Below are 24,571 nucleotides of genomic sequence, written 5' to 3'. Positions count from 1 at the left end.
GGGTGTTGGGGACGCAGCCCCGCCGCCGCTCCTATTTCAACATATAGTACTAAGTGTATAAAAAGTTATAAAAGTGTGAGTCCCAGTTCTAGCTCCAGGAGTAGGATTTGGGGATACAACGTGACACACTTAGGAGTATTGGACTTCGGTGCCAAGCAGATTCTGTCCTCTGGGTAGGTTACTCACCCTTTCTGCCTTTTAGTTTTCTCGTCTAAAGAATGAGCATAAACACAGTCTATACAGCTTTGTTGAAGATGAAATATGATGGCCCATGTAAAACTCTTACCCTAAACAAAGAACTCCAGGCAACTAAAGAATGCTGAGAGCGGGAGAGACGGCCTTTCCAGGGAGGATGCCCTCAGCTGCTAATCAACACCAATTAGTCAAACCTGAATTCATACACACAAGTTAATGTTATACGGACTGGGCAGGTTGTATTTGTATATTCAAATTTATATCATTATGCAATTATATGGTTATAATAATATATATAATTAAAGAATTAGAGGCCATGAATTTGAGAAAGAGCAGGTGGGGGTAGGGAAGTATTGTACAGTGGTTCTCAACTTTCCTAATGCTTTTCCCTTTAAGACAGTTCCTCATAACTGACCCCAACCATACAATTACTTCATCGCCATATCATGACTGTACTTTTGATATTGTTATGAATTATATTGTGAACATCTGTTTTTTGATGAAACCCCTGTGAAAAGTTTATTCAACTCCTAAAGGGTCACAACCCACTGTGTTAGAGGGGAGAAAGGGAAGGTGGGAGATGATAGAATTATATTCTAAGATTTTTTTAAAAAAAACTTTTTAACATATCTTAATGTCTACTTAATGGCAGCTGTTACTATTTTTGAATTTATATTTACTTTTATGTGTGTAAGTATTTTACCTACATGTAGGTCTGAGAATCATGCATGTGCACTGCCAGAAGAAGGCATAAAGTCCTCTGGAAATGGAATTACAGAGAGTTGTGAGCTGCCATGTGGGTGCTGGGAACCAATGCCAGCTCCTCTGCAAGGGCAGTCAGTGTTCTAAGCTGCTGAGCCATCTCTCCAGCCCCAGAAGCTATGATCATCCCTGCCACCTACCCACAAAACTCCTGTCCCAGGGAAACAGAGATTTTGCTGCCTATTATTCTTTCTTTCTGTTCTTTAAAAGCCTTTGTTGTCATTTGAATAAAATGCCCCACCCTGGGCTTATAGGGACTGGCACAATTGGGAGGTGTGGCCTTGTTGGAGTGGGTGTGCCACTGTTGGAGGAAGTGTGTCACTGGGGGTGGGCTTTGAGGCCTCAGTTCAAGCCATGCCCAGTGTGGCATTCTCTCTTCCTGCTGCCTGCAGATCTAGATGGAGGACGCTCAGCTCCTTCTTCAGCACCATGTCTGCCTGCACACTGCCATGTCCTGCCATGATGAAAATGGACGAACACTCTGAAACTGTAAGCCAGTACCAGCTAAATGATTTTCATTATAAGAATGGCTGTGGCCATGGTGTCTCTTCAGAGCAATAGAAATCCTAAAATAACCTTCATTTTCATTCAGAAGATGTTTCATTCTGCTACAGTTCCAATAAAAATCCATTTTCCTCCCCTTGCCACTCTACTCCCATTGGAAATTTCTGAAAATTAGATTCTAATATTCTAATAAGCATTCTAATACTCTAATATTAGATTCTAATATTCTACTAAGTATCTGTAACACTTAAGGAAGCATATCTCCTAATTCTCCTAATAGAAATTTTAAAAAGAAAAAGTACAAGAAAGGAACTCTGTGTAATGGTGGCACAGCCTGAAATCTTGCCACTCAGTCTTGATCATGACAAAGGTTCTTGCTGCCAGCATGTTTCCTTCCTCCACTAAAACTACAGCCAGGAGCACCCTGTCCTGCCCTGGATTACCTCCTGGGATTATTGATCAGATAACACGTGCCTCTGAGAACACAAAGCCTTAGAATCATTATGGATGCACAGACCACTCTTAGGCCATGTCTGAATCTGAAGACCCAGTCAAGCTTACAGGAAAAAAATGAGAACCAGAGAGTCGCTTTATGACTGTTACCCACACACACTGCCTCTCAGAGGAGCAGAGGGAACATTGACTCTGATGTGCCCTGAGAATTCTGCCTCTGACGTAAACTGTAAAGATTTGTTGTAACTATCAAAATCAGAAAAAAATATTAAAAATCTGAAAATTCAAGGATTAAGATTTAAAGTACATACAATTGTTGATTAGTGGTAAATTATTTCCAAAGTTAGCATGCAACTCTACTTATACATACAAATTCTACTTGCACATAAATTTCTTTTTTTATTCTAAACTAGCCCATGTCTCATAAAGCTATGCACCTGCTTTTTCACTTAGTACCTGGTCACAAACACAATGTAATATCTGTCATCTATAACAATATAGTATATAATTGTTGAATCAGTTAATATATACATAAGTTTTGTTACAGCTTTACTAGCTAACGTAAGGACAATAAATATCAACTGTGCCTTCACATAGGCATGCTATAATCTAATTTACTCCATTTATATACATTACTAAATTCTTAAATTTTAGAAACACTATTGTATTAAAATTTTTATTTACCAGTCTAACTACATCCCTAGTTATTTCTTTGAAATAGATGTACAAGAATGAAAGTAGTCCTCCAAAAAGCCAAAAAGTCTAAAGTTTTTTTTTTCTTGCTGCTAGGTATTGAACCCAGGGTCTTGTACATGCTCAAAATACGCTCTGTCACTGAACCGTACTCCTGGCCGTGAGACGGTTTTAGCTGACTGACCAGCTAACTATTGCATGCCATCAGTGGAAGGGCGGGGCAGGTATCAGTTCCTTTGCTGTTTGAGTGCTTGCTCCCTGCTCAGCAGAATGCAGACACTTACCTATCCAGAAGGGCTTTCGTCCACTGATATCCCATAACCACTGCATATGCCTCCTGGAGAAGATGGTCACAAGGTTGCCCTGATACCTGCACACACACAGATGAAAACAAGGATCTCAGCACCAGGGGGGATACATTGCTGCTCATACGATGTGCATAATAGAAATAGAAAGGAAGTTAGTAAATACGCAGAAAATGCTTTCGATATTTTAGTACTCCGCTTAGCTTTGATTAGTCTGTGGGGTAGGGGCCGGGCAGCACCAAGGGAAGCATCGTCATATTATATAGCTCTATTTACATCACAGTTCAAGGTAATTAGAATATCTTTTTGGAAATTAATAACTGTCTGCTTGTAAAGACTAATTAGATTAATTACTTAGTATGAAAATATTATAAAGGTTATCATCCCCTCCTCCTCCTTGGAGACAGGGTCTCATGTAACCCAGGCTAGCCCCAAACTCCACACATAGCCAAAGATAACTAAGCTTAAACTTCTGATCCTCTTACAGAATTTTTTTTTTCCTAGCTGGTATAAATTTGATAGTCATGACTTAATTTGACCAGTAAGGTATCCTGATTTTCTTCCCTGATAAAATGACTGGAAGTCTAAATTTTGAACTTGGCGTGTTTACTCAAATAACCCAATAAACATGGCTCTTCTGATAGCTCAGTGAAAGGAGACTAGGTCCATTGTCAACCCTCATCCACTTTACCGAGACGAGAGAAGCTCTTCCTGCCGGTATACACCATGCTCCCTCAGAACAGACTTCTCCATGAAGTCCACTAGCTGAGCAGCGAATCCTGGAAGCAGGATTCTATTACCTGAATTCCCCATAGAGCTTACTTAAAGCTCGTTAAAAACACTCCAACCAAAGCTGGTAGGTTATTTTCTTCTTGAAAAGAGAAGAAATGGGTTCGAAGAAGAAGCGGTTTGTAACTAACGTATGCACATAACCTATCATGGGGGCACGTTGTGTCCTGTAGAAATGCATGTATTACAACTCACAATACTAAAGGAGGGATTTAAAATGTTAAGGACTGGTGAGATTGCCCAGAGGATAATGCCAGGCCTGATGACTTGAGGCTTGGGGTCTGCGTCATGGAGGGAGGGACCTGACTGTCTTCCGAGCTGCGCTCTGGCTTCTACACGTGCATCACAGCGCTCAGGCACCACATGCCCATAGATGAAGGGGGGCAAAATATCATTTTTAAAAAAATTAAGTCAAACGACAAGAAAATAAATAAATCACAATGATTTTTCTTGCCTGATACACATTTGTTAACACGAAGACAAGCGGGAAATAAAATAGCAACACATATGGAGTTAAATAACTGCGCGACTAAACTTCGTTCATTTTGCCTATGTTTTTCCAAAATTCGGTAACTATAATTTGTTACTTAATGATTTTTCCTTCCACTAACATAAGATTTGCGGTTCTGTAGTTCAATGGTGCCTTACGGGCTTCCCGAGATCTCTAAGACTGCTGGAGAGCTCCAGGCTGCTGGACTGGAGCTTTATGACTTGGTTTTGAACCCATTCTTTACTGCTGGCTCACGCCTGACAGTCACAGCCGCTGCCGTGAGACATCTCCTCATACCCAGTGTGGTTATTCTTGGTGCTCTGGGCTCAGGACTCACGGTATTCAGCTTGTGCTAGACAGATGTGGGCTATCCCATCACTGTGGAGCGCTGGACTAAGAATGGGAGAGGCAGGATCCACTTCCCGCTTGGAACCTCTGTCTCCTACCTGGTAATTTTCTTACCGAATGCCACCAACCTCACAGCCATCACTGGGATGGATGTAGGTTTATTTCTGGATGCCTAGCATCTCCCCTGCTTGAAAAAATTTGAAGCTATCTTTAAAGCAGACTTTACAAAATGCATTTCAGTTGCTTAAATACAGTTCTAGTTTTCTGTTTAACTCTCCAAAAAAACGAGATGTTCCCCTACAAAAACAAAGGACCAGGCAGAAAAAATAGCTATGTCTCACCTATGCAAAATATTAAAGCCACGGTTCACAAAACAAATGTTTTGGCATGTGCATGGTGGCTTTAAGTAAAAGAAATAAATGAATAATAAATAAATAAATAAAATTTTCCTGTTCATTTCACTCAAATACTTAGAAAATACGGTAGATACTCTCTGTGTAGACATGTGTATTTATAGATATAAGATTGAAATATATAGGTAATACATATAAGTAAAAACCTTCAGAAACTCTAAAATGGAAAGGATTCAATGTCCAAGAGTAGAAAGAGAGGCTTTACTTTTTCTGGCTATAAAAACAAACATCTACTTCTTCAAAAGATTTTGCATAAGTCCCGAAATTTCAGGGCAACTCTTTAAGGGGAGGCCAGCAGGGGTTCCAGACGCTCCTGTGGGACCGGGAAACGGCACCATAGATAATGGTCTATAATAATAGAATTACCAAATGTACAATGACTGCCTTAGGAAATGAGCAGATGAGATTACAATATGTAAATTCAAGAAATGCCTAATCTAGCAGTCTGGCTCCTTTGGGTTAGTAAAATAATAAAACACCACTGGAGAGGCAGAGAGATGGGAGATAAAGATCGCGCTGAGTTAGTAATCTGATTAGGGACAAGGGATAACATACAATTTACTGTTCTCATTGAAACACAGACATTGTAAACGTCCCTTTGGAAATAAAAAAAAAATGTCAGACACATACCAAGGAGAGACCACAGAAACAGCACAGTATAAGATGACAGTCCCTCAAGCCCAATCAAAACACAATCTGTTTGTGTACTAACAGTAGAATCTAAAGCCATTTGCTAAACTAGCCAATGGTAAAGTAAAGCTTCAGGTGACAGAATGCAAATGTGTGACTTTAACTTAACAAACGTGACTGAAGGTCCCTAGAGAAATACCCAGTTTCAAGCCAGCAAGGCTGGTGAACAAGAGCAGAGGGATTCAGAAAGTATGGGGTGAAGGAAGCCGAAGGCCCAGGCTGAGACTAGAGCTGAAGGGTGACAGACTCAGAGACAGCTTGGCTAGAGACGGGACTTACTACCCCCCCAATGTTCCTCCTGAAATCATATATTCAAATCCCAGTGGCCTTTTTAAAAGTGACTGAAACCAATGTACATCTCCAATCATTTTCCTTGTCTTTCTGAAGTCAAACGCTTGCTAAAGTACCACGCAAATAAGATGTGTAACATTTGAACTACCATTGGAAGTGCAGAGGCTTTCAGTGTTACCTGAATGTCACATTACCTTACCTGCCCTCGAATGCCATCAAAGACGGTATTTGATAAACGACTTAGTTTCCCAGTCAATAAGATAACGTGCAACTTGACTTCATTTCATTGCTAGTTAGGTACTTTCTTAAAATATGTTCCTAAAACTGTTCCCTAAGACCAGAATGTACTAAATAACTTGGAAATAATTTGGACAACAGTGGCTCTGAAGCTACTTAGCTTAGCTATTAGCTCACGTTTGAGCTAATAGTGCAATCACTCTGACTCCCTTGAGCCACCAGGGAAGCCAGACATTTTTCAAGACAAAAATCTTTCATTTACAGTATTCCCAAATGTCAATCATGTTCTGCTATATGTAATCAACAGATAGTACTGGAAACTCATATTTATGGCCTGAGGAATTCTTAAATTGACTTATAGTAAAATATGAACTCAGTAAGTGCTAAATACAGGCACTTAAATTCTGAAATATCTACGTTCTTAATAGAGCTTTATGAGAAAGAGATTTGGGAAAGGCATGATCTGAAGGCTGTACAGCATTACTAATGTAAAATGCATTTGTTGTGTAAGGACAATTGTACTGAGCTATGCTGCCTAGTCCCTAAGGAATAAGGAGTTATTTCTGTGTTGGTCTGCGTGACCAGTGCTAACGGACAGTTTTTGAGGTGTGTTCTAGTCTAGACTTACTTTATTCCACCACAAAAAGTTAAAACATGAATCTATAAATTCAAAACTTGATTACATTTTGGTTTTCCCCCAAAGGGTTAGTTGGGTTCCATTTTAAAGTTTTATTTCTTTGCTGTGAGAGATACAAGACTTTAAAATACACGCTTAGGAAGGCTTGTGTTAGATTTGCCTAACACTGAGCTAAAATAGACACACTTGTCAATGCATATGTGGTGAGAAAGCCCCTGTGCTTTGGCGTTCTCTCGGGGAGTGGCGTTCTCTTTCCTTGCCAGCACATAGAACCAGGTCAGGCTAGCCTAGGGCAGGGTGCTGAACACTGAATTCCAGGTGAAGACTTAGGTTAAGTGCTTGGGGAAGTAGACAGGACTCTTAAGTTAATTTCAGCCTTGTGTTTATGATGAACATGAGTAAACCAGAGAGTATTAACAAAACTATGAGGCAACTCTGTAACTAGTAGGCTATTAATCATTAAAAGCTGGCTGCAAAAAAAATACAAATTTTTTAAAGGTATTGGGAGACTGACTCAGGGAGACCAACGAGAAGGCATCAACAGTACTACTCCAGGTGGGCAGTATGTTATAAAAAGGATTTGTAACGCTAAGAAATTAGATTATAATTTCAGAATCAAAAATAGATATTCAAATAAGAAAAACACCTGCCTACTTCACACCAACATCTTTGTACGGATGCAAAGACAGTTCCCAGGACATGTTACCTTTTTCCTCAACGTATGGACAATCCATAACCAGTTTGCGGTCATCTTGAATTTTAAACTGCAAGGCCATCTAAAAAAAGAAAGAAAGAAGGAAAGGAAGGAAGGAAGGAAAGAAAGAAAGAAAGAAGAAAGAATATATCCATGGGATATAGCTCAGTAGTAGAACATGTGACCCGAATTTATCAAGCCCCTGGGTTTCCCCTCCAACACACACGCACAAACACACACACATATAACCGTGGGTGTGCGGGAGGCAACACAGTCACTGAAATCACTTCTGCACAAATATGAAGACCTGAGTTCAGATTCCCAGGATCCAAATACAAGCTGGGCATGGTGGCACGTGCCTACAATCCCGGTGCTGTGTAGACCAAGAGACAGGTGGGTCCTTGGCATCTCCTGGCCAGCAACTCTGAGGGAGTCAGAGAGTGCTGGGTTCAGTGACAGATTGTATCCAAAAAAACTAAGATAGTGACTGAAGAAGAAACCTAACTTTGACTTCTAACCTCCAGAGGCATACACAAACATGCCCTCACCACACCCCAGCAAATAAAGAAATTAATTTTTAAAAGTAACCCCAAAAGCTGACTGAGAACTGGCTTACTGGGGACTTGCTGCATGCTTTGGGAAGCACTGGAAGGAAATGGCTGAAGTCACAGGTCAGGCTCTGTGGTTGAGAGCTAGCCACAGTTTCGTGGGGATGAACCAATAAAGCAGCTTTCAGGTTTGAGCTTGGGAAATTCCCATTCTGTTTGTCTACATTTTACCAAGAGACCCCTACACCATGACCTTGACAACCCGGACAGCAGGATACATCCACCACCCTCGCTTCTGCCAGTAAGATCCATGCCCCTCTCGATTTGGTAGCATTTTTCTCCTGGTTAGCAGGGAGAGCTTCCTTCCAGGTTAACACCCCAGCTCTCTCAAGGAGTAACAGAGCAAGACACTATCCCCTAGATAAACTTCAAATAGCTGTAGGATACCTGGTTGTTTTAATAAAAGGATGTCTAACTTATTCTTCAGCATGCAGCATGTAGCAACATATAGAGTTAACTAATTTTTAAGAGTTAAATGTCTGGATTTATATTCTATTACCAACTTACCAACACATCCCCTAGGCACTGATGAACCTCTATCAAGACTCTATCTATAGTTAAAATATAAAATACACAAGTAACAAAAAATATGGTTGACTCTCTCAGGTTTTAAATACTTTATTAGCTTAAAAAAAAAGTCTAGAAGGAAGGTTGGGTGTGGTGGCACAGCCCCGTAATCTCCGGTTTTCAGGAAGCTGAGGCAGGAGAGTTGAGCCCATGATTTAGAGGACAGCCTGGGCAACATAGTGAGATTTTTGTCTCAAAAACAAAACAAAACTGACTAGGTAAGTGCACAGATAAGCAGAGATCTTTATTTAATGTGATGGACTTTGACACAGGTATTACACGCACATAATAGCTATATAGACAAAGACGAACACTTTCCGTTCCTGGCACTGGAAAAGTGTTGTTCCTTATCCTCTCACTGACTTTGAAAACCCTTTGTTATTGAAGCCGCCTAGATTAGATTCTCCTACACGTGTACATGGGATCTCAGTATCCTACTGTGTAAGGCTGTATAGACATTCTGTTTGTTATTTATCCATAATGTACCTACATTGTTGGAGGTTTCAGAGATCCCGTCATAATGTATATAAATGTATTATCTCCATGACGGAGAAAATAGCTAGTACTTTCATAAATCAATAACAAAAGTGACCCAAATTATTATCATTGTGAATAAACATAAAATTATTTTGAATTTTATAGCATATATTTTAATCTCTTGAAGGAGTAGCTGGGTATAGAATTACTAAGTCACAGGGAACATAACCTTATTTGAAAAACTATCAGACAATGCCACAAAGTGGATGCGACCTCGTGTGGTTCCACATGTAACAACCCAGGAGCGTTTTCTTTGCTGTACGCCCTTATCGACACTGGTCTTGTCATCTTGTGATTGTTTTTTAATCTTTTAGTGACTGTAAAGTGTTTTCATCTCCTCCTACCTTGTCTCTAACGATGCTGAAGATCTTTTTCACTACCGAGGAACCTACTGTTTATGTTTTTCTTGAGAGGTCTCCAAGTCATTTATAAAGTGTGTTTTCGTCGTGCGTCTGATCTGTGTGCGTTGGCACAGGTGTGTGATCGGCAGAGGACAATGTTGTGGAGCTGGTTCTCTTTTTCTCCCTTCACACGAGTCAGCCGGCTTTCCTAGGCACCTCGTCACCCTCTCTGCTATTGCCATGATTTCAGTTGTGTTTTCGTTATTCATTTATAGGAGATTTATCCCCTATTCAAGACCTTTATCAGATAGGCGGTTTAAGAACAGCTCTTCCTGAATGTGGTTTACCCTTTCATTTTCCTAATGGTGTCTTTTAAACTTAATAAAGTATAAGATATGATCAATATTAACTAGAAATTACTGTAGTTTCCGTTTTCAACAGGAATGCATATTAGTGTGATTACATCGTTTGGATAAAATCCAGCTTATCAAATAAAAAGGTTGGTCAAGGATTGCTACATGTGCATTTTTAAAATCCTTCTGGATCAGATGAATTTTGTTGTTATTCTCTGACCACAAGTCATCTTTTATTGAATGTTACCCAATGAGCCTTTGTCCTACTTGCCTGGCTTTATGGGCATCAAGGCCTCCAACATTGCCAGAGGCAGGATGCCAAGGCCTTTCATTACCCGGTATTTTAAAATCAATGGGCATGGGTGTCTATTATCTGAAGGGTAGGAGGGAGAGGAGAAAATATCAGAACCTACAGAACTTTTTCCTTAAAAGATGGAGATAAAAGGAGAAAAAGAAAAGAACGCGGCACTAGTCTGGCCGTAACAGGAAGACCTCAGCAGACAAAGCACCCATGCCAGCTACAAATCCATTCTGAACCATGGACTCCCCTTCGTCTCCTTAGACCAAGCTGGACAGACTTTAGGTAATACTTATTTAGTGACTGATGCAGGCCTACGGTTCCATGTGAAAATAAAGAAAGCATCAGGCCATGTGACAAAGGGGTCCTTACTGTTCTCTGCAAGCTCGGGTAGCAGTGGTCCAGGTGCCTTTCCTCTGTGTGACCAAGGTGTGGCAATAGCCTGAGTGAAGATGCCATCCAGCTGGGCAGGATCTGTCCTCCAGGCCCTGCAAAACAATTGTCAGTGCTCACATCTGAATGGACTTGATAATCTGGAGTCGGCCTCCTCCCTTGAACGGGGCAGAGGCAGACTTCACTGTAATTTCCCATCTGAGGAGACAAAAGGCTTCCTACGGAAATCACCACCGCAGTCAGAAATGGTTCAGTTTTATAGCACTGACATTTCGATAATTAAACAAAACTGACTGATTTACTACTATATTTTGGATCTAAAAAAACACTTTGTAGCATTTTTTTTTTCTCACGGCTTTCCAGCTTTAGTAACAACAGACAAAGCCTGGGTTAAGAATCACATGTCCAACCGCTCTGCAAGATCATCACAGGGCGTACCACTAAAGATACTTGGCTACCCCACCAGTGCCCCCACCTTGGTTTGGGGGCTCCAGGCTTTCCAGGTGGTCCCATCACATAGATACAGTCTGTGGGTGCCTTCTTCAAAATGAAACAGTCCCTTTAACGCCACAGAGCAATTCTTTGGAAACGAGGGCAGCTGACCCTGTAGGGACAAGCGGTAGTTTAGAATTGATTTAACGTAAGTTAATAACACACGACTATGTCTGCAGGGCAGCGTTTGTGTTGAGCAAGCCATCCCCAAACATGGTCCATTTTGTGAATTAAGAGTGGTTATGGCCCAGACTGTCAGCTAGAAGGCAAACAGGAAAGGGAGAATCCCATACCTGTCTGGGGAAGTGTGAGCCGGCTGGGGATTCCACCTTATCAGCTAGAGGCAATTCTGCCACCGGGATTGTCTTCTGTGGCTGCCTAATGACTGATAGTTTGGCCTTCCGTTTGTGAGCAGAGAAATCGTCACCGTCTAGTTTCAAGGAAACTATGCCCTGATACTTGAGGAAACCAACAAACAAAAACAATGAGAAAAACAAACAAACATCAAGACAGCAAACAAAAACTTTGTGCTAATAATGAGGATTTAAAGAATCGTATCAACTCAAAGAGGCAAAAGGATTTTTCTTGATCACCCAATCTTCTAAAGGAAATTTCAGAATGAAATTCAGATAAGTAGACTAAGAGAAAAGATAAAATAATCTCACAAATGTTTCCATCCGTGAAGACGACGTTTAGCAATGCTCTATGCTTACATTGTACATGGTGTCTGTTCCATTTCTACAAACGGAGGAAGGGTGGACCTGAAATCGACAAAGGACATAATGCACACAAAGCTGACTTTAAAACAAGGAGCAGCCTACTCTGTCAAGGTCCTGTAACAACTGAAATTTTAAAAGAATATTTCCTGAGGCTTTTTTTTTTCATGCCAAATTCAATAGAATTTTCTAAAGCATCATGTCTAACCGCAGCTGACCGTTGTGTTGATTTCTGTACCCACTCTACTGGGCAAAGGAAGTGGCTTTAGTTTTCCAGTGCATCCACTGCACAGAAAGATTCAGGAGAACACACACACGTGCACATGCACGGAGGAGAATGTATCTTGTTAGAGTCATTGCTTCCACACCCAAGGGGGTCACTTAAATGTGCTTTCATTGTAGGGTCGCTGATGACTCCCTATCTGCCTTGGTCTAAAAGGAGCCAAAGCAGGATTCATAGGGCTGAATGAATGTAGCTACCACTTCACTTGGCACAGTTAGCGGAGTGGGTCAGCATGATATCTGCACACAAAAAGGCACTGCAAAGAACTCACTACGAGAACCCAGTTTCTGCGGCGTCTCAGAGACTCACCACTCTGTACCCACACATCCACTCCCAGTATGCCCCCATCCTTACTGGTTTGCCATTCCCATGGGTCCTCATCTTCCTCTGAGAGAGGTCTGTGGGATCAAAGCCCTGAAGGGCATCTCCTTTGGTGAGAGACGGAGGAGGCCCTCTTTCCAGCCGAGGAGAGCCAGCCGTGGTGAGTGAGGATGACCCTGGGCGCAGCGGCTGCCCGCTGCCCTTCCCCCATGCGCTGTGCTTGCTTTGGTTGAAGGAATTTGAAGGATGGCACCGTCCTGGAGGCATGCAAGATGGCAGGCGATCAGTACACCACACAAACACATAAGTGATGGCATCAACACAGCTCCTGAAACAGCTTGTCATTAAACCTAGACGGATGAATTTCCCACCAGATGTTGCCTTTTTCCCATTTGCCAGAAACGCCTTCTCTCTTCATCAGTTTCCACCTGGGAAAGCAGTATCCTCCTGCACACGGATAGGGTGATTATAAAGTCATGAAATCCATCTCACAAATCATAGATGAAAATCATCGCCATGGCTTTATAATCATTCCAGACACTTAGGAAACCGGCTCGCTCCCCTCCTTCTGTGATCCTCATCAACATGGAAGGCTTAGTCGCCGGTTAAGTACCACCCCACATGCACTTTGAAAGTATTCGGTTTTCCTCCTGTCTTTTAGAGGTGGAAACCGGGATTGTTTAAAGATGCCATGTGATCTAGCAGCAGCTATAAACATTTGCAACCAACTACATACAAGGGAACAAAACGCTAGCGAATGTCAGGAGAGACTTCTACTGGAAACCTTGACTATCAGTGTTCTAGGAAGGCACGAAAGACAAAACAAAACAAAAACCAAACCAACAGATGAAAAAAGAAAAAAGAAACCAGGCTAGTGAAATGACTCAGCCGGCGAAGATGCTTGCCACCAAGCCTGACGACCAGCGTTGGATCCTGGGAGCCCACATAATAGGAGAGAACAGATTCCCGCCGGAAAACACCATAAGTAAAAAGTGATTAAAAATTAAAGTACAATAACAAACCTCAACCAAAAAGAAAACAAAAAAAAAAATGACCTACAGACAGATCCTGTCTGGATATTTATTTTAGTCTTAGCTACCCTGATTTCCAGCGCGGAGCCTTTTTCGCAAGCTCAGCCAGTGCTCTGCCACTGGGCTATGTTCCCAGTCCTGGGACATCTTTGTAATTTTATATTTGACACACTTAATGTGAGCGGACATTTCTGCTGGAGAAGAGGTACACATGGTGAGGAGGAAGGTGGGACGAGCGATGCCGTGGAAACGTGGGTCTACGGAGCCAGGGAGACAGCACCCATTTTGGTTACAGGGTGAGCGGGGCAGACGATGGCTCACAGGTGAGAAAACAAATGCAGATCGCAGGCATGACAAGCATACAAATAAAGGCTTAAACCGGGACGCCACGCCGGACACATCAAATGCCACGCCACGTAGATAAGAAACCAGAAGCAGAGGGCCTTTGGCAGGACAGAACCTCAGGAGTGCCAAGGGCTTTGCTTTCGGCTTTATTTGCAGGTTGGTCTCCGCGTACCCTTCCCAGGACGGTTTGGCTCCACATCACCAAATGATTCATTAGTATTCTCCAGCTGCCCCCAAATCCCCAGCCAGCTGCATCTTCACGTCTATTTCTCTCCAATTCCTTCCTTTCTTAGAATTTCCCTGGTCACACTACAGTGGGAGCTCCAGTGCTAGGCACTGAGCGCTCTCTTTAACAGAAGAAGATAATTACAGCCCTGCGAACTCTGGGGGAAAATAATTGTCGATAGCTTCTCACCAACATTGTTTCCCCCTTGGTGAGAACAACAAACGCTTAGGAAAAAAAGCAACCGGGCCACTGACTTGTTGCTTTTCTGCAGCCATTGCTCCTAGCAGGAGGAAAACCACATGAAGCCCAAACCAGAATAAAGAAACCAGAGTCATGATGGAGGCGGCTTTCTTGACAAGAAATTACACATTTTGACGTGAAGGTGTTATCAAGCACGCTGGCTGCTGTAAGCCAGCAGCCATGGCGCCAGGACCGCTCCTGATTTCAAGACGAGGATCAAAAGAATACCTCCTTTTGAGTCCAAAATTTTCACTGCAGCTTTTGTCTTTGTGCCAAGAACGGCATTCACAGGGGAGTTCAGAATTACTTCAAAGACCTCATCATCTTCCTCTAATCCGTCATAGGTAATTGCTATATTCCACATCTTAGTTGACATTCCTACAAGAAGTAAACATTTTAATTACTCTTTAATTGCTATTTCAATCACCTAGGTGTCAGAGAAATATATTAATTAACATGTCTACAGCTAGACTGCAGTAGTCCGAGTGAGCTATTGTACTGCCACCAACTCGCTGAGGCCCTGCTGTTCTTCCAAATAATATAAAAAGACGGCATTTGTTCCTGGACAATGATGGCCGGCCTCAATGCAAACACTGTAACAAAAAGTAAGCTGTGCTACACAGGGGGAGAGAAAAAGGTTGGTAGACAAAATCCCAGGCATTCACTTTCCTCCCGAACCATCCCCTCCGTTCTTAAGGATAAAATAGCTACTACAATCTGAAAATCTTAGAGTTGCAGAACTCTTGAGATGCTGCAGCAGGCAGAAGAGATTATTGGATGGTCCTTCAGGCACCTCACAGAATCCTTGAAGTGATTCGTTTTCACCGACAGCTGCTTGCCTCGGCTGCTCTCCCTCCCCAGATCTTCTAACCCACGGCTGCTTTTCCTGCAGATGCAATGTTCGGCAGTTGGATACTCTCCTTGCGAGAACTTACGGGCTGAAGGTTATAGACACAGGCTGGTCTAGCCCCCCTTTCTCCTCTCTGCCTCGATCATGGAGTATAAACAAGTTTATTCCATATACACTTCTGAATTTACTGTAAGTTTTCGTTCACTAAGCTATCCCAGCCAATCCGGCCCATCCAGATGGAAGGCAAACCAAACATGAGAGCATTCAGTCTGGAAGACACTCAGCCGTTTCTGTGATGGGAACTGTAGGGCACCTTTCTGGATTTATTTAGAAGGGAAGGTGAGGGTAGAGATGAGCAAGCCACGGGGGACACAGGGCAGTAAGAGGACAGTTTAGCCTCTAGGGCAAAGTTTGAAAAGTCTGTCCTACCTCCGCTGCCTAGGGGTGCCGAGAAAGGAAGCTCTATAAGGTGGTTAAAGACCGTTTCCCAGGCTTCTCTTCTGAAAATTGACCTTTCTCCTTGCAGACTGACATGTCCCTAACTTTGCCATCCACAGTCTTGAAGGTATGTCTCATAGACATTTTACGACTGAATCAGTGCCTCATTAATCCCGTCGGTATTCAGTGAAAATTGAAATGGTTCACTTCCCCTGTATCTGGCTGCTTGTGTGTGTGTGGGGGGGGGAATAGGAGCATCTGCAATAATTTTGGTAAACAGAATAAGCTGTTGGCCGATTTATGACGCCTGCAGCGTCGACTACGTTCTCAGGTTAATTCTTTTTACAGTCTTTGCAAAGACAAAGTTCAGTTCAGAAGCTGAACTGTCTAATATAAAATACTAGTTAATTTCCAGCTCATAGATGGATGAGCCTGTCCACCAAAATTTATGTTTTGTCCGGAAGTTCTTGCCTTTGCATCAGAAGCTATAGGGAACACCAGAAGCACAGTATAATCCAAGTTCTGACCTAAAGGAGTTTGAAACTTCTTGGAGAAGACAAGACAAATACAGTTGTCTTAGAGTATCCAGGAGAGTCGGTCCCAGGACTCCCACTGGTTGGAAATATCTGCAGCCATGTCTGAGTCCCCTTGTCTATAGCCTATGCAAGTCTCCTGTAAACTTTAGGCTGTCTCTAGATTGTCTTTAATACTAATACAATGAACGTTATCTGACTACTGTATTGTCCCAGGTATAAAGACAAGAAAATCAAAGATTTTGCCATCAGTACAGACAGAATGGTTTTTCTGACTACTTTTTGATTTGTGTTTGGTTGGACAGGTAGATGTAGAAGCCAAACTTCTCTAGCCCTTCTACAGATATACCAGAAAGTCAAATAACTGTTAAAAGCTATGTATGATTATTTATATTATTATAGATATATAGTATTGTAGATGCCTGTAGGACCCACACACACATTAAGGAAAGAAGCAGTCTTAGCAAAGTTGGGGTTTGGGTCAGGAGTAGGAAGGTGGATCAGTTGGATGGAGAAGTCATGTCTGGGGAAAGGAGACCACCGACCCATGGGTAGATTCTGTAGTCACGCTACAGAGAACGAACACAGGTGGCCAGATTTTGGCTTCAGACAATGGCTCATGAGGGAGGACTTCACGGACACTGTGAAAGTGAACGCTTTAGAAAACTGAATTTGAGAGACTCGGGGGCTTTAGAGGCAGCTGTGGAAATGAAATGAGCGTGAAAAGGGGTGGACGATGAAAACAATCTGTGAATACTAAGAGCGTTAATATTCGGATAACTGTTCTGACCGCCAAGCCTCATAATGTGAGGTACAATTTAAATGAAAATCCAATAAAAACATCTTTCCAAGCCTCAAGCAGCTGCCCTTCTGTTTGAAAATGTATTTTAGAAAAATGATAGCATCATTGCTAAAGCATCCAACCAACCAAAACCCAACAACAACAACAAAAACCAAAAAGGGCCTTAAAGGTTTTTGCTGAGTCTTATGGAACAGAACTCTTCTTTTGTGGGCTTCTGATTTGTTGACGTACATTTCAACTTTGTTTCAAGCCTCCCAAGTGTGGGGGTCACCCTCTCAGATTAAGGAGATTGGGAGCAGAAATTTCATGGCGGTTGTTGGGTTCCCTGCTTCCTCCACTTTGCAGGTGCAAAGTGTTCCTTCACTCCCTGAGATACACCTGGGTCTTCAAAAGGCTGGAACCACTCCCTTCCCCATTTCCAGAAAATGAAAGGTCCTGGGGTAGAGAAGAGGTGGCCTTTCAAACAAACACCCTCCCCCCTTTATGGAGTAAGTGAATTCCTGGATATCTTCCTACAAAGCAGATTTCTCTGTTGAGAGACATTCTCTCAATATTTTTTAGTAAATGCCACATTGGAGAGCTATTCCTTTGGAAAACATTTTGACTTTTCACGATGATGAAGATTTGATTAAGAATGCATCAAATCTTCCAGGGGCACATACTTTAAAGGAGAGTGCTCGTTTTCTTTAGAGTATTCGCACAGGCACTTAAACACTTCAGGTTAGTCCCAACAGCTGAAAGCATTCCTAGGACTCCTGTTTGCAAAGTTAGGTAAAGCCCTACAGCTCAAGCCTTCGCCCCACCCAAGACAGAGTTCCCCAACACAGAAAACCATGCACGGGATCGCCCGTTCTTTCTCTAGTATCAGGAAAACTGATGTTTCCAGAGAAACAAATTGATTGCTCTCAGCAAAAGGGAAAGGATGGAGTTGGGGACATCTAAAAGAGGCAAGGATTTACAATATGAAAGTATATAAACATTTACAGGACCTGCAGATGTGGGGAATTCTTTAATTCTTTAAAGTAAGGCTTCATGATATTAAATTATTTCTGGCTTAATAAATTCCAAAATCATGAGCATCCAAGCATGTGGCTTTTAAAAACTGTATAAAATATGCTTATATTATTTTTCAATGTATAAACAATCCCTAAAATCCTAAGACTATTGGTGCCCCACCCCCGAAGTCATTAGTAGCTATCAAAACAGCATGTAAATTCTTCTAGACAAATGGGCATTTATCTTATGCAGTGGACTCTCCAAGAGATAAATTTCTGAGTCTCCCCTAGTGTGATACATTCTAGTTCCTTTCAACCCAAACAGATCGCCTGGGGTGGGGTGGGGTGGGGCTGCTGAAAACCTAACTTGTAACAAACGGCTAAGGATAATGAAAAGGACATACGGCAAAAATGATTGACTTTCAAACACGTCCTTTAAAACACGAGGACAAAAAGAACATTAACCCTTTGGCAGTAGAGCTGAGGGCAGAAGAACCTGCAGAAGCCTGACGATAAACGTCAAATCCAGAGCAGCAATAATGTGGTTGGCCTAGAAAACCAACTCATCCGTGTTGGAAAGCTCAATAACCCTAGGAGGCTAACGACAATATCTGAGCTGTTACAGTCAAACCAAAGGCTCACTGTTCCGGGCCGGATTCTATCCCTCCAGAGCTTATATTTTGAGGTCTTCCTAAGCTAACTGCCGGGACGTCAGGATGGGACCCTATTTGTAAATGGGGTAACGGCCTGAGTAAGGGTGTTAGCATGAGGCTATCGTGGAATGGGGTAGTTCCTTAACTTCAGTTTGCCGAGTCCTTATGACAAGGGAGAATTTATCCGCAGGGAGAGACGAGGGTCAGGGTGATACAGCAGGAGGAAGGACCAGCAAAAGGCACATAAGGAAGGGACAGGATAGATTTTCCTTCAGACTCACATGTTGACTGAACAGCCTCTAGAACTGCACGGCAATAGCTGTGTTTGTTTGTTTGTTTGTTTTTCTTTTCTTTTTTTTTTTTTTTTCTGAGACAAGGTTTCTATGTAGCTTTGGAGCCTGTCCTGGAACTAACTCTTGTAGACCAGGCTGGCCTCGAACTCACAGAGATCCACCTGCATCTGCCTCCCGAGTGCTGGGATTAAAGGCGTGCGCCACCACCGCCCGGCTTTCCTACTTTTTCTTACGCCATCTTTTTCCCTTTTGCGAGTTGGGTGGGGGCTGCCTCTGCCTCCAGAGTGACCCGCCTGCTTCTACCCCTCTTGGTTTTTTTTTTTTTTTTTTGGTTTTTCGAGACAGGGTTTCTCTGTGGTTTTGGAGCCTGTCCTGGAACTAACTCTTGTAGACCAGGCTGGCCTCGAACTCACAGAGATCCACCTGCATCTGCCTCCTAAGTGCTGGGATTAAAAGCAAGCGCCACCATTGCCCTGCACAATAGCTATGTTTAAAACGACCCAGTTAGCAACACTTTGTTATGGGAAAACAATATAATCTTCGTATTCTATGCTTCTTGAGAACAACACTAAGACATTCCTTTCCTAATACTAAGATCCTCAGTTCGGGGATGAAGACATTCAGTCATTTAGTGTCGAGTGAGCTTATACTTGGTAGAGTTGTCACAGTGCCAAACACCTCTGCAGCAGGCCTGGCTTTTTCTCTAACACTTCTCCTTCTCCGTTTTTCTTAGGTGAGTGATCCACATCCATTACAGACCATAGGGAACAAGGGAGAGTCACACAGAACAAGGAGATAGATAAACCCATCCCCAGGAGGAGCCTAGAAGGGCAGTGTCCAGCCTCTTGCTTTAAGGCAGATTTTCCCAGGGAAGCAGTGAATTTGTATTTGTGCTTCAGCCTTCTTCCTCTTCCTCTTCCTCCTTCTGCCTCCCCTGGGAAATCTTCCAGCATTTTCTTTACCCCAAACTATGGCTTACACTTTGGGTTCCAAAGCACTGTTGGCAAATATTTTTATGTCTGTGTGCTGCATACAATGAGCATCTTCAGAAGAAGCCAGAGTTTCATATTTTACATTTCGCACCTCCCAAGATTTTCCACAGATTTTAATCAAAGTAAATACTATTGAATTAAATAATAATTTTCCCTGAAAGCACCTTATATCAACTTATTTCACAAGAAATCATTTAGGTCATTAGGAATCTATATAATCCTAACACTTGAAAATTTTCTACTAAAATATGTGGTTATTAAATTACCATTAAATTATAATAATATTTAAATTATCTTATTTTTCTAGATTGTCTTGGATATTTCCTTTGATTTTTTCTGTTTATTATTTGCTATGATTTTTTTCTGTTAAATAAATATTCACTTCTAATAAAAAACATATAAGGGCGGAACTTCAGGCCAAACTCATCTGTTGAGAATAGGGTGGTGCGGTTCCCCAATGATGCTCTGCTTGGCTGGAACTGTACAATATCCTGTCTTCCCAGCAGTCTCCAGACAGCTTATAGAACATGAAACAAACTGGAAACACAAAACGTACCTGGGTCAAACTGGATCAGTTTGGAAGGCGTGACAGTAAAATCCTTTCCAACTACAGCTGACACTTGGTTGACCTTAGTGGGGGAAGAAAATCTCATTTAAAAAATAAAAGCAAATGTTCTGCACTGGAGAAACATTTCCTCTCCTGCCATACTAGACTAAATTCATGGTCTCGAGTCTGTTTTTAATGCAAGGTAAGATTTTAAAAATTATAATAAACCATTTTGGGTCCAGACTTTGTGGTATGCTTTAAAAAAAAAAGTTAACTGGTTACTTCTTCTTTAAAGTTATCCAGTTATTGGAAAAAGTAGAATAAAGTTTAAAACCCTATTGTTCTCTTTGTTATGAGTGCGTTTTATTCCAGAAGGGGTGGGGGCACGCAGCCCTGAGAGTCTGTGCGCTGTTAGCCAGCTCAGAGGGCTTCTGAAGGTTCCATGGCACTGAGAGCCCTTAGGCCAGATTAACCAGACAAGTCCTCAGCATTGCTTTCCTGCTGGGATGAAACCCTCACTCTGCCCCAACATGAACGAGAGCCTTGTGGGGCTGACAGACCTGGTAAGCAGCTTTGCGAAGGGACTCCACACCTGGGACCGCAGCCTTAAAGGCCTTCTCTTGGAAGCTGGGAAAACGGGACACTACCCTGGTCTAAAGCGACCACTGACGGCTCCACTGGGTCCCTGGTCCAGGGCTAAAATCTAAAGAGGCATATTTAGGGTTCTGACGCCATGGCCTTAGATCCCCAACGGGAGCCTACATGTCTGTGGTGTTCTTGGAAAAGGCCACTGAATGAGCCCTTGGGTGACCATCGCCAGCAGCTGCTAATTTTGCATATTTTTAAGATGTTGAAGACGGTCAAGACAGCAAAAGGAATGAAGTACCCAACTTGAAGCTCTAAAATGCCCATTCCTGGGGACTCAGACAATGTTTCTCTTTCCAACCAAGATGCTAATAGGTTAATCGTTCTGTCTAGAAACATCTTGCTGAAGAAGGGATTACCTCCTAGGCTTCTTCCATTTGCTCTTTGTCTGCAATGCCAAGGCTCCCCCTGCACCAGCTTTTGCTGGGAAAGGGCAGCCCATTGTACACCTGCATGCACCATATGCTGGAGGTTACATTAGTCTGCGTGGGTCACACACATGCAATTACCCAGTGTTTACCACCACTGCGCTTACAGAATCCTAGGTCGTAAAAGCATGTCTGAGGCAAGGTGTTTGGAAAGACAGGTCGGGAGAAGGGGGACAATCCAAAGAAGGCAAACAGCACAAGGCAAAGAATATCTTTGCTCTCTCCTCAGTCAAGTACTCATAAGAGCTTATGCAAAGTGGCAGGTTATACTCCATATGGAGATGTCCCCAAAGCCTCAGGGACTGTCCTTAGTGACGGCCTGCACACTTAGCTGTCAGGTTCCTACGACTTACGTAGACTAAGGTCCCATGTAGGTTCTTTTTACATGTCGAGATGAATGGTAACATAGACCTAAATGCGTCACTCAAATATGTGTCACCTTCTGGGAAGGCCTAGGAGATTGTTCAAAAGTTACAGTGGGCTAATTCTCTTTTTTTCCTCATAGCCCTTCCCTGGAATTATGGGAAATGCCAACTTTTCTCCTCTGATGATTTAACACCAGCAGGTCCAGGAGACAGAGACCTATATCCACTAGAAAGAAACACAGTGAGTCTGGGTGTGGTCAGGGTTTGGAGGCCTCTTAACTCTTTATAACTAGGACTGTCAGAAATGCCCTCTTGCCCGGGGGCTCATCTTGTCAGAGTGCATCGGAGTCTCTCCTGTTCTCCACTGAAGCGGATGAACTAGCTCTTCATGCCTCTCTGAAAGGACCTCCTCAAGCTCATTCAACTCTGCGAGCCACACCTGTGCTCCACCGTATAGGAAGGACAGCAAGTCTGGCCGGAAGAGACAAAGGGAAGGCTCTTCCACTTCGGAAGACTGTCCCAAAGTGCCCTTCTGCTTCTGCACAGCGTGGATACATCTCAGGGCAGGCTTATGTCTCCTGTTTTACCTCATCCATTGAGGCAGGCAGGGACAGCGATCCTATTCTATTCACAGAGGACAACTGGTGTCTGGTATTTGTCTTAGTCACCACAGAGAAGCTGTAGACATCTTTCAAGGTGGAGTGTAATACAGACCCACTAAGCAGGATACCCGACTCTCTGTGAAATCAAACTTGGAAAGCTAAAGGATGTGTAGAAAAGAGATAGATTTCGAAACCAAAAGCAGATCTGAAAAACTGTCTAGGAATCACGGAAGGGCTGGAGGACAAAGACGTTGTGTACTTGGACTCCTCCCCGGCACATAGGGCTACGCCTGCAGTTTGGTGTCCTTGGCCATTTGGAGTTTTTCTAAGAAATCATCTAAGGCACTAACCAGCAACATTAAGCTCCATCTAGACAATTTGCATTTTAGAGTTGTTACCTCTATGCTCACAAAGGCAGAATCCATGGAATAGCCCCTTCTGGTAACTTCCAAGGGTAACAAGCCCACATTCTCACAGACCTCGTATTCAGTCTGGAACCATTCAATAAAAGACCACTTCAGCTCCAAGCTGTGAACAAGGAAAAGAGAAACGGTGATCAGAAGCTACCCATAAGAACGTCCCTCAGTATCAGCTAGATGGGAGACAGAAGACTGAGTACCATCAAGGCAGCAAAGGCGTTTGGGTAACCCATGTCAATGACGGAAATCGCTCACACACTTATCTGGAGTGTTGGTTAATGACTAACATTTGCGTTATCTTATTTGGTGACCTTATAATGACCTTGGGGGGAATGGAGAAAGTGTTAGGAACTCTATTTTTTCAATGAAATTTTCTAAAGATTTCCAAAAGTCCCGTGGTTGTTAGTGACTAGGCAGAGGCTCAAATGTGAGCGTGCGAAAGCAAAGTGACCAGCAAGCGTGAAGCTCAAAAGTCCATTTATTTTAGGAAGAACTCTGAAGTTGGGTCTACTTTAACAAAAAGTCATCCTCAGGATGTGTTTAGGACTTAACGTGTCTACGTGCATTGTACCTGATGCCTATTCCTGGTTCTGTGCATGAGGAAGAGATACACTAGTGTGCACCGCACCGTGGGTGCAAGCCTGGCCATCTCCCAGTGTCCACCAAAGAGTGGGTTGAGAACCCATTGCTGGTACTGACAGTCACAGAGCAGGCACAAATCCCTCTGTCTACCTTACCTCATCTCTAGATGACTCACACCACAGGGTACCGACAGGGAAAATAGCTGATCTACTAAATTGTTTAGATGACAAGAAAAAGGGTCTATGTGCATTCAGAATGACATAATTCTTTGATAAATTATTTTGAATTATGACTGGTTATATCTGCAAAACCCCTAGGACACAGGGGGCAAACTATATACAGCTGAATGTGATTCATAAACATTCCTGATATACATGAGTAAATCTGACCCTTGATGGAAAATGTCATATCTAATGGTTACCATCTACAGAACTTAAAAAGAAAGAAAGACTAAGGCCAGGAAGTTTCAACAACTAGTTTATCCCCCTTGCAGGGGTCACAGGTCACCGTCACGTCATACAAAGTTCACCAACAAAATCAACTCAGTGGCACTGGTTCTTCCTTAAGGATGACAGGCGAGGGATGGCCTGACATTGCAGGACAGACTTACCACAGGGGCTCAAGATAAGACATGTGTGTGCTGTACACATAGTGTGTTTATTTGATAGCTATGAAGCATTGCTCCTGCATCCCATATTTCATAAAAATGACTTGAAAAAAAGCATCATTATATTTAAAATGTTGGTTCATTTGCTGGTATTTGATGCAGCAGAAATTAAGTCTAGCATAAAATAGATCAAGAAATAAAAGAAAGCTATGCTTAGGAGTAATAAAATATTGGATTCCTTGGGTTGCGATTTTTATACCCAAGAGAGGCCTTATCATACAACAAAAATATATGCTCTACTATGTTCATAGCAGCATTGTTTGTAATAGCCAGAACCTGGAAACAACCTAGATGCCCTTCAATTGAAGAATCGATGAAGAAAGTATGGAATATATACATATTAGAGTACTACTACTCAGCAGTAAAAAACAAGGACTTCTTGAAGTTTGCAGGCAAATGGATGGAAATAGAAAACACTATCCTGAGTGAGGTAAGCCAGACCCAAAAAGAGGAACATGGGAGGTACTCACTCATATTTGGTTTCTAGCCATAAATAAAGGACATTGAG

The 24,571-nt window shown here is 42.5% G+C and overlaps 1 protein-coding gene across 3 annotated transcripts in view; it reads right to left on the bottom strand.

The window, feature by feature from the left end:
- Positions 1–24,571, bottom strand: part of Frem1 (FRAS1 related extracellular matrix 1) — a 153,545-nt gene that overhangs the window by 4,662 nt on the left and 124,312 nt on the right. For all 3 annotated transcript variants that reach the window (XM_050157416.1, XM_050157417.1, XM_050157420.1), the window contains 9 exons: positions 22,794–22,923; positions 20,365–20,437; positions 14,481–14,630; positions 12,444–12,667; positions 11,804–11,851; positions 11,384–11,548; positions 11,074–11,202; positions 10,578–10,693; positions 2,892–2,977 (listed from right to left, as the gene is read on the bottom strand). In XM_050157416.1, the coding sequence (XP_050013373.1) occupies positions 2,892–2,977; positions 10,578–10,693; positions 11,074–11,202; positions 11,384–11,548; positions 11,804–11,851; positions 12,444–12,667; positions 14,481–14,630; positions 20,365–20,437; positions 22,794–22,923 (1,121 nt within the window). The remainder of the gene's footprint in view (positions 1–2,891; positions 2,978–10,577; positions 10,694–11,073; positions 11,203–11,383; positions 11,549–11,803; positions 11,852–12,443; positions 12,668–14,480; positions 14,631–20,364; positions 20,438–22,793; positions 22,924–24,571) is intronic.

The sequence above is a fragment of the Alexandromys fortis genome, unplaced genomic scaffold, assembly GCF_014885135.2.
Source record: "Alexandromys fortis isolate MF-2015 unplaced genomic scaffold, M_Fortis_MF-2015_v1.1 scaffold_64, whole genome shotgun sequence".
NCBI classification, from domain to species: domain Eukaryota; kingdom Metazoa; phylum Chordata; class Mammalia; order Rodentia; family Cricetidae; genus Alexandromys; species Alexandromys fortis.
This window is presented reverse-complemented; position numbering and strand designations above follow the sequence as displayed.